General features: G+C 42.9%; 1 protein-coding gene across 1 annotated transcript; it reads left to right on the top strand.

The window, feature by feature from the left end:
• Positions 1 to 2,257: 2,257 nt before the first annotated feature.
• FIBIN (fin bud initiation factor homolog) lies at positions 2,258 to 9,449 on the top strand. The gene has a single exon (XM_050955532.1). It carries the CDS (start codon positions 5,296 to 5,298, stop codon positions 5,932 to 5,934), a length of 639 nt encoding a protein of 212 aa, XP_050811489.1. The 5' UTR covers positions 2,258 to 5,295; the 3' UTR covers positions 5,935 to 9,449.
• Positions 9,450 to 11,015: the final 1,566 nt, after the last annotated feature.

Below are 11,015 nucleotides of genomic sequence, written 5' to 3'. Positions count from 1 at the left end.
TTTATTTCGATGGTATTACAGTAATTCTTCACTTAACGTTGTAGTTATGTTCCTGAAAAATGCAACTTTAAGTGAAACAATGTTAAACGAATCCAATTTTCCCATAAGATTTAATGTAAATGTGGGGGGTTAGGTTCCAAGGAAATTTGGGGGGGGCAGACAAAAGGCATTATATACTGTACAGTACTGTACTATATATGTGGTGGGGAGTTGCCCCTGGTTTACCCCTGGGGCTCAGGGCTGGTGGTGCAGGGTCTGGGAGGGAGTTAGGGTGTGGGAGGGCACTCAGGGTTGGGGTGCGGGGTCTGAGAGGGAGCTAGGGTGTGGGAGGGCACTCAGGGTAGGGGTTTGGGGTCTGAGAGGGAGTTAGGGTGCAGGAGAGCACTCAGGATGGGGTGCGGGGTCTCGGAGGGAGTTAGGCTGCGGGAGGAGGCTCAGGGTTGGGGCAGGCAGGAGGTGCAGAGCACTTACCTGGGGCAGCTCCTGTTTGATGCAGGGAGTGTGCAGGGGGCTCTGCGCAGTGCAGCACCACCCCCATGTCCATGATTCTGGGAGCTGCCTCCCCGCCACCCCCCGCAGGCAGAGCCACCCGGAATGCAGGGGCCTGAGGGGCTGCAGGGCCCTGGCTTGCAGCTCTGAAGCCCCTTTCGGAATGCAGCCCTGCGAGCATGGGCCAGAAGACTCAGGAGGAGCAGGGGCAGCCACGCAGCCAGTGGCCGGAGAGAAGCGGGGCTTTCCCCTTCAAAGCGCCACTTCTCTCTGGCCAGCTTTGAAGGGGAAAGCGCTGCTTCTTTTCATCCGCTGGCTGCGCAGCTGCCTGTTCCTCCTGAGTCCTCCGGCCCGTGCTCGCAGGGCCACATTCCAAAAGGGGCTTTAGAGCTGCGGGCCAGGGCCCTGAGGCCCCCTTACCACAGGATTCTGCAGCCCCTAAAGCCCCTGCATTCCGGGTAGCCCTGCTTGCCAGCGGGGGCAGCTTCCCTGCTCACTCGCTTCCTCTGTCCCTCCCTTCCAGAAAGTCCTAAGCCCCGCCAAACAGCTGTTTGGCAACGGGGGAAGCACTGGGAGGGAGGGGAGAGGGAGGAAGGGAGGGGGATGGGGCGGAGAAGAGGAACTTGTGCAATGCTTCCTTGTAAAGTCAGCCAAATGACGTTATAAGGGAGCATTGCACAACTTTAAATGAGTATGTTCCCTAATGGAGCAGTAACATAACTTCGAAACAACATTAAGCGAGAGGACATTAAGTGAGGAGTTACTGTACATGGGAAGTCAGGGCAGAATTTGCCTAGCAGATCAGATTCTGCTCTCAATTATGCAGTTGTAAACCCAGTGTGACAGGACAGTGGACAATGAGTGTTCCCATTGACTTCATTGTAGCCAGGATTTCACCCACAATCGTCATGGGAACATACCACAGAGAAGAGCTGTTCCTTGGACGCACTCAGAAATTGCATAGAGCCCTGATCTCACAGAGCTCACACACAATGACTTTTGTGAGGTCCCTGGAGGGAAGGAAACATATGCAAAGACACTACTCCCTCATCTGGTGCTTTTGCAGTATTATTATTTCGCTTTATTGCCCTCTGAGCCCCACAGCAGGGGAGAGTATCTGGGTCTTTGCCTTTAGGATTTTGGTTTGTGCCACAGAATTTCATGTCTGTGTTCTGTCCGTGCTTTGGTGTTGCTGGTACCCTGAACTGTGACAGGAAAACACTGAAACTGGAACTCAGGTCTTGGTAGATAAGTAAAGCATGGGTAGGATATTATTTTCAACTATCTTGTTTTAAAATCTTATTTGTCATTTTTAATGTTTTCAGTTTAAACATGTATAGTGCTGGTGGTTTGGGATTTTTATGTTGTTTTAAAACATGTATTTTAGAAAAACTCTTCAGTTCATCTTTAAGGCATTTGCCTTCTTTACCGTGGAATGCTGGAAGTGACAATATCCATCCCTGCAAAGTATTATTCTTCCCAAGAGCATGGGCATAGGTATTTCATAGTTTGATAACTACTCTAATTGCATTCTCGATCAAAAATTAGGTTGCTGTTGTGTCCCAGTTCAGAAGCATGTAGATGTTGCCTCTAATAAGGTAGCTGTCTGTCTTATTACAGCAAGCTTTGGCTTTTATTCAGGCTTCAGATATTGAGTCATCGAAGTAACAGAGCCTGTATCGTCATCTTCCTACAGAAGCAGACATTCCAAAAGTATACCATAGGGAGCAGAGTTGTATTTTGATTCAGTATTTAATTAAGAGTTTGGACAATACATATAAGATTGAAAACAGCCAGGGACTTAGGAACCAGCAGTTGCAACACTGGCAACAGAACTGAAAAGAAAGCACTTAATCTTCTACAAACAAAGAAAGCAAAAATGCTGCTAAAATTCCAGGATATTTTCAAAGTTTTAATATTTGCAGAGTGGAGCAATAACAATAATAAGAGTGAGTCTTTTGCCTGCTTCTGTAATAGTGAAACCAACTGCATGCTGTCCAAGCTATAGCTAAGTGATTTACAGCACTGTGTTTCTAGAAAGATAGAAAACAGAGACCAACTCAACCCAAATATCAGCCAAACCATAGACTGGCAATGACACTTGCTTAGAAGGAGACTTATGCAGATAAAGTACTACATGTGACAGAAAGAACTGGGAACCAATGAGAATTTGACATGAAACAAGAGCATCCCAGGAAGATTTGAGGCAGCCCCTGCTAGCAAGCACCAACCACAGTGGAGCCTAAACTGGGATATAGGTTCCTAAGCTCGAGACTTAGGTGACTAAGTATCATTGTGGATCTGGACATAAATGACCAAAATAATTATGAGAAATGCAGAGAGCCCAATACAACTCCCAGTTCAGTCAATGGGACCTGCATCAGGTCCCAAGTGCCTGTGAACCTTATAACATGCAGAAAGGTTCAACACTCGTCTATAGCTGAAATATTTATGTCAAAGGGACCACCTTAACAAAGAAGTGGCAATTCCAGAGTGTATATATGCTGAATTTCTTCTTACCTTATTCTTAGCTTGAGACTTCCACTGACAATTAAAGACTGGTTACACACTAACCACCATCCCCAGTAACCCAACTGCTGAAACTAGCCAAAATTGTGATTAAAAAAAATTCAAAATATATATTTTTGTCCCTAGAAGACAAATATAACTGTATTTTTCAAAAACTTTTCCCAAAAATGCACCCAGCTTTTCATACAAAAACAGGTTATCTTGAATACTGCGTGCAGATGTTGTTGCCCTATCTCAAAAAAAGATATATTAGAATTGAAAAAGATTCAGAAAAGGGTAACAAAAATTATAAGGAACAGCTTCCATATGAGGACAGATTAATAAGACTGGGACTTTTCAGCTTGCAAAAGAGATGACTAAGAGGGGATATGTTAGAGGTCTATAAAATTATGACTAGGGTGGAAAGAGTAAATAAGAACGTGTTATTTACTCCTTCTCATAATACAAGAACTAGGGGTCACCAAATGAAATTAATAGGCAGCAGGTTCAAAACAAAGAAAAGGAAGTATTTCTTTACACAACGCACAGTCAACTTATGGAACTCTTTGTCAGAGAATGTTGTGAAGGCCAAAACTATAACAGGCTTTAAAAAAGAACTAGATGCATTTATGGAGGATAGGTCCATCAATGGCTACTAGCAAGGATGGGCAGGGATGACGTCCCTCACCTCTGTTTGCCAGATGCCAGGAATGGGAGACAAGGAATGGATCACTTGATAATTACCAGTTCTGTTCATTCCCTCTGAAGGACCTGGCACAGGCCACTGTCAGAAGACAGGATACTCAGGGTAGGGCTACACTTGAAATTTCAAAGCGCTGCAGCGGCAGCGCTTTGAAGGGTGAGTGTGGTTGGAGCGCCAGTGCTGGGAGAGAGCTCTCCCAGCGCTGCACATAAACCACATGCTCTGCGGGTGTAGCTTGCAGCGCTGCGGCACTGATTACACTGAGGCTTTACAGTGCTGTATCTTGCAGCGCTCGGGGGCTGTTTTTTCACACCCCTGAGCGCGAAAGTTGCAGCGCTGTAAAGTGCCAGTATAGCCAAGGCCTGAGCTAGATGGACCTTTGGTCTGACCCATTATGGCCATCCTTATATTCTTATGTTGCCTGATAAGATGAAATTTCATTTTTCAGCTTTAACTTAGAAAGTTTTATTATATTAAAGCTTTATTCTATATTCTTTATTTTCTCTTTCCTGTTATCAGTGATTAACTGTATGATTTGAAAGTATAGATATCTTCTATTTATCTTTCCAGACCTTCATCCTGTATTTATTTTTCCACACTTTGAAACCTATATGGAACTATAGTGAAACACTTTAAAAAATACTATGATTGCTCAATTTGTAAAGGGTGAGGGATAGCCTGTTGTCTACCTTCCATAATCAAGCCTGTTAACTGCTTTCTTAAAAGGAAGCACATACTGCTGTTTCTGCAAATGACAGTGTTCAAGAAATGTTAATTACAGGGATTGTAAGGGAGAAGATGCTAGTTAAGTAGGGAATCTTTTTGGTATTTCTGGCTAATTTTTTCAAACTAATATATTCACTGCTGCCAGAACTTTGACTTGTTGAATGACTGGTGACACTTTCCCCTTTGAACGCCCTATTTACTTTTTCAACACGAATAGGTAGTAGTGGCAGATCTTTATGGACCCACACGTATGCATGATACTGTAGCTTTAATAAGGGAGTCCTACTGTAAGGACTCTTTCCAAACTGGCTTCCTGGCTTTTTAAGTGACGGAACCGTGGTGTAATTTGAGAGCAGAAAGATCCTAGGGATAGCATTAGCCAAAAGCAAAGCTCCACATTACCAGTCCAGATGTGAAAGAAATAGTAGCAAAGGTCTCCGGAGCCCCAGACTGAGCTATCTGATCTCAGCCTTCCTCTGCACCCCCTCGGCTTTGCTACATTTCATCGGCAAGAGAAAGGAGGGGGAAGGGGGGAAAAAAGAAGAAAGTCACAAAGTTTTGCTTGAGCCCTGGAAAAGGGGCGGCGGGGGGGGGGAATCCCCGACGTGACTCAGGGCAGTAGGAGATCTTCCAGGGGATCTCCTCTGGCTGGGGAGCCTTGGATGCAGCTTGGAGCAAGGCAGTGCCTTTAATGAAGCATGCTGTGAGGAGTGGCTGGAGGCAGCGGACTGCCTCGGCTGCTGCCGCTCCCTGAGCTGCCCTGCTCCGGGGGGTAGCCGGGCAGGGTCGTGAGCGCGTGTTTGTTCTCTCCGACCAGCCGATCCCTCTGCGCCCCTTCCGAGCCCCTCTGGCTCACTCCCGCCCCCGGGATGCTGGGGCTGCGCTTGCTGTGGCTCAGCTGCCTGGGCAGCCTGTGCCGAGGCTATTTCGACGGTCCCCTGCACCCAGAGATGTCCAACGGGACCCTGCACCACTACTTCGTGCCGGACGGCGACTACGAGGAGAACGACGACCCGGAGAAGTGCCAGCTGCTCTTCAGGGTGAGCGAGCACCGGCGCTGCAGCCTGGGCGGGGAGCAGGGGCCGGCGGGCGGTGGGCCCAGCCTCACCCTGCGGGAGGAGTTCACCATCCTGGGCCGGCAGGTGGAGGACGCGGGCCGGGTGCTGGAGGGCATCACCAGGAGCATCTCGTACGACCTGGACGGGGAGGAGAGCTACGGCAAGTACCTGCGCAGGGAATCCCAGCAGATCGGCGACGCCTACTCCAACTCCGACAAGTCCCTGGCCGAGCTGGAGAGCAAGTTCCGGCAGGGCCAGGAGCACGAGAGCAAGGAGGAGAGCCGCCTCAATGATGACTTCCAGGCCATGCTCGTGCACACCCGGGCCCTGCTCACGGAGACCCTGGGCATCTCCGCGGGGCTCCGGGATAAGTACGAGCTGCTCTCCTTAACCGTCAGGAGCCACGACGCCAGGCTAAACAGGCTCAGGAACGAGTATCTCAAAGGGTGATGCCCCTGGGGCAGCAGAGACCTGGACTTTGGGTTAGGAAACAGCTTCTTGTGGTGGCTACTAGGAGCAGTAAGCACAGGAGTCCCAGCTGGGGGCTTCTCCTTGGAAGGGAAGTGGCATTGACAAAACCAAGCCAAGCCTAGAGTCACCTCGGTGCCCATCATGGTGAGGGGGACTCCTTTTCACCATGCTCTTTGCATTCAACCGTTTACACCTCTCCCTGCCACAAATTATAGGACCCAGGTACAAGGCAGTGGAGAATCTGGCAGGTTGCTGAGCATTTGCTGGCAGGACTTGTCCCAGTGAAGTCTTGCAGGTAACTACTCAACACCAACAAGAAGGTTGCAGTCTGGCCCTGGATGGTGCCCAACATTCCGATCAGCACAAAATGGGGGATTTCCCCCTCACCCCCATAAAATCTTGTTTAGATTAATATAGAAAAAAATTAAAAGTAAATAGTTAATGGGGAGATTTAGCACATTGCTGTGACAGTGTTATAAAAAGGTAGATATCTTATCTCTACTTGCCTTGCACTTCTGTCCTCACTCTACACCTATGCAAAGTAAGTATAAAATGCTGCCACAGAGTCTGCCGCCTTTACTGATGGTGAGTAGCAGCACCTTGTTCCAGAAGAAGCTCTGTTGATTTCAAAATAATAAGCTTACTAACAGAGTAAAGTGCTACTCAATAGAAGGAAAGGTGCTGTAACCTGCCCTTTGCTAGCATTTTACAAGGACTTTGCATTGGCACAAGGTACCAACAGCAGAGGATTAGGCCTTGTTTTTTCAAAGTAGGTCCAAATTGCAGTTTAATAACACGTGGAGTGTGTTCTGAAGTTCTGTAGATTGTATTATGTACCTCCCATTAACACACAACTTTCTTTCTGGGACTGTATTTATAAGATTTGATTTCTGGTTTATTTTTTTTAAAAGTTATGTAAATTGTAAACAAATAGCACATGTATAGGAAGCTGAAGTTTTAGAGGTATGTTTAAATTAAGTGTCCCAATATTTAAAAAAAATAATCTGTGTTATATATTGTGCATCTCTGATCACAATAAAGTAGCGTTGTCATTTTAGATTTTCTACCATTAGTTAATGTCATCTTTTCCAGCTAGATTCTTGCTTCAACTACCATAAACATGGACAAAACAAGGTACTTTTCTGGAACCATATTCAAATGAATATGTACTGGACTATGGATCTCGAATCGGTTTTGTTTTTTGTTTTGATATTTTTTTTTACTCATTCAAATATAGGCCCTTTGGCCTCCTAATAAATCCTTAGCTTTCTTGGTTTGTTAAAAGCACATATATTCTGCTTATGTAAAATATTGTTCTGCTAAATAATTTAAAGCTGTGATTTTCATTTGTGTTTTGATAGAAGAAAACCATTCTGGCAGAGCTTGTGCTCTTTAAGCCTTGCTTATATGTGACTCTAAGTTATCAAATCCCAAGAGCCAGCTGAAAAGGCATTTGAGATTCAGACCCAACAAAAACTTACGCACGTGAGTAACTTTAAATAAGAAATGGAAAGCAGAAATAAACACTACTCCCAGTAGTGTTTGTAGTATCAGACCCTAGACTTTTAGAGTCTTATTTTTCTAAACCCGATAAAAGGTTTTGTCTGTTCCAAGACAGGGATTTTTATTTGTGGTTACCTCTGTACTTTTGCTAGCTAATCTGTTATTAAAAATTATTTGTGCTCCTAGACAATAGCAAAAGTGCATAGCAGGTCTTTGCATTATGGTTTAATCTTTACTACCATCAATGTTTAATCAATTGGGTGGAATATTAGCTACTGCATTACTGGTACTGCCGGCAGGATCACTGTTTGGGTGAAAATAATTGTTCATGTGTTGTTTTAATAAATATTTGAACCCAAAATTGAAGCACACATTTTCTTTTATGGTTCTATATGAGTCTGTACCTGATTTTAATCACAAGGTTGTCAAACATATCTTTTCAGCAAAACTGCTGGAATATAAAGTACCTGCCTAGTGAGAACTTGCTTTTTACTAAAAAATATAAAATTCTTCAGCACACAACTGCTTAATGCAAGTGATGCTAAAAAGAAAAATCTACATATAGAACTTGCAACTTTATGGAGTTGCAACAAAAGTTGTTTTGTAAACATGTAGGGACAAATTCCGCCAACCATACTCATATTTAGCAGTACCTTACTCTATAACTAGTGTCATTTGGTAAATTTTTCAGAAGTGCTCAGTCAGGGACAGATTTTCAAAGGTATTTAGACACCTAAAAATGCAGATAGGTGCCTAATGGGATTTTCAAAAGCACCTAGGTACCTAATTCTCATTAGATCAATGAGAGGTAGACATCTAGGCACTTTTAAAAATCCTATTAAGTGCCTATCTGTATCTTTAGGTTCCTAAATACCTTTGGAAATCTGGCATGAAGGTCTCTTTGGAAATGCTGCTCATTGGTTTCAATAGGACTGTTCACAGAGTAAGATATTACTTAATGTGAGAAAAGGTGGTAGAAGCTGTCCCTAGGGGCAATATACTTACTACTAGTGGTGTTTTGCTCTCGAGTCCACACTACTCCTTCTCACCAATATTTTTGACTAGGCTAGTGACCATACCTCAAAGAACTTGGGGAATTAATTCATCCTTCACTGTCTTGCCTATCTTTCTTTATTTCATCTGTTTAGAATTTTGTGCTAAATACATCTGTACTATAACTTCATTTGTACTAAGATTATTTAAGAATAACTTTGTAGCTCCACTGATGCCAATAGAGTCACCCCAGAGATGAATTTAGCCTTTTGCTTTTAAATTCAATGTAAAGGCTCACTCCATGGCCTCTCCCCTCTCAGCTTTTTCGAAAACAGTATTAAAGCTTGAGTTTTAGAGTCTCAATTTAATAAGTCAAAATATAATTTGTAAACCTTATTAAGGGAAGTGAGGTGGCAAACGTGGCTTGAATCCACACTACGGATTATTAAAACCATTTTATACCTCTCTTCAGACCCTACAAGAAAGGCAGTCTCAGACACAGTTCTCTTGAACATAGCTTACGTTAAATTGGTTTAGCTGTACTATGGAGAGGATTTGTTATAGCACAATGTTATTTGGTCCTTCCAAGCAATCCAGCAACACGCAGCACAATGTCGAGAAGGTAAAGGCTTGCAGAGTAGCTACTTCCAAAGCAGGAATTATACAGGAATGTTTGGTATAACTGCACATTCAGATCAATGTCCCTGTGTATGTAAATACACCTAAAGTTATTTGAAATTCATGCTAGTGTGATCAAGTTTCTGTGACAAATCTCTCCATTGGATATTTATATCTCAGCAAAAATGTTTTTAAATATACTCCAGATTGAATGGCAAATTGGGCCTTAGCACAATGTTAAGTCATTAACACAATGTTGCTTATCTAAAGTTTGAAAAAATTCTAGTCTGCCATTTTTAAGATGAATACCAAATAAAATGGGGGGTTGATTCTGCCAACATTAAGGTCTGGATTATAAAAAGTTCACCTGTTTATCTAAAGTTGTGATTTTGAACCAATTTAGTTAACCCGATGCAAAACCGTGGATGAACATTTACATGTATTTAAACTGGATATATATCTGTTCAGTTTGTGTCAGTAAATGTGTAGGCACAAACTAAGCCGATACAACCATTTAAAAACTATTATAAATGCATCAGTGCAGGGGTTTGGACTGGTTAAAAAGCCTTAGCAATGAGTGTAGAATTTACTACAGCAAGTAATCCCACTGAAATCAGTGGTAAACTGTACTGGTACAAAGTGTTTGCAGGACTGGATCATCAGTGATTTTGTCTGGCTTTTTAGGGCCCTTAAAATTACAATTGAGACCCTTTAAAACTGACAGAGGATTGCAGTTCACTTTGTAGTCTACTTGTTTTTCTTTGTTTTGATATAGGGCCAGATCTTCATCTGTTGTACCAAGTTACAGCAGCTGTGTGTCTGGTCCTTTGTTTTTAAACTCCTGGGTATGTATGTTGAAGGGTTAACATATACTATCAAGTGTCTGGCTGAACATTTCTTGAGGATTTTAAATAAGGGACCTTACTGAATGATTGCAGCAGTTACTTCTACTTAGTAACTCATACCATTATGTCAAAATATTGCAGCCCATATGGCGCTCAATCGTTTTAAAAAAATAATAATAGGCTGAATTAAGCGCAAGCTGCCTTTTTCTGTTGTGACTCCACCCCACCCACTACAGCTCATTTCAAAGCTGGTGTTTTATCAGTTTGTTGAAGAGCAGATGGAGTCAGGTGACGGAGTTATTTTTTTAAGCAAATCATATATCTGGAACTATCATAAAGAAGCTTACTTGTTACTGTAATTATGAAGGAGGCTTTAACTCATTCAGCCCCAAAACTTTACATATGATGCTCTAAGTCAGTAAACAGACTGTTTTTTCCCCCTCGCATAGCTTACATCTGGTATTAGTTCTATGTCCTAAACATTCTCGTACCTTAGGGATTTTCTTCACAGAGATACAACATTCAGAAGGGAGCAGAACTATTTTAAAGATACATGGTGGCTCTGAAAGATTTGGTGTGTGGAAATCGCTTAAACTGGGCTCATATCCATAGCAGTGCACAGAAATTCATCAAGATTTGCACCTGAAAAGAGAAAAAGACACTCTACGATCATTACACTGTAGTAGTCAACAGGGTGAGCTAAGGACAGAGCATAATCTATCTGATCCTTAGCTTTAGCACAGAAAATCCTTATTTTTGTGGGTTGCATATGGAACCCTCAGTGAAAGAAATTTGACAGCTATGAATAATGAAATAAACATTACGCTTAGAGTTTGGCTAACTGCTTAAAACATAGTTTGCCTAAAGACTGTTAAGAAAATTTGTTTCCTGAATCTTTGCCCAACTATTAGCCATAAAATAAGCAAAGTATGGGTCTGTGTTCAGTTCTTGACATGTATGCCTCACTGACAAAAACAGAGAACCTGCTACATAAACCATTCACATACTTTTTTCATGTTTTACCAGTGTAGTTATTAGAAAAGAAAATAACATGATTTTTTTTCATTTTCTTCATAGTCTTCTTGCTTACAACATCAATTA

Source organism: Gopherus flavomarginatus, chromosome 5 (genome assembly GCF_025201925.1).
Source record: "Gopherus flavomarginatus isolate rGopFla2 chromosome 5, rGopFla2.mat.asm, whole genome shotgun sequence".
In the NCBI taxonomy this organism is placed as follows: domain Eukaryota; kingdom Metazoa; phylum Chordata; order Testudines; family Testudinidae; genus Gopherus; species Gopherus flavomarginatus.
Note: the sequence above shows the minus strand (reverse complement) of the source record. Positions and strands in the feature narration are given on the sequence as shown.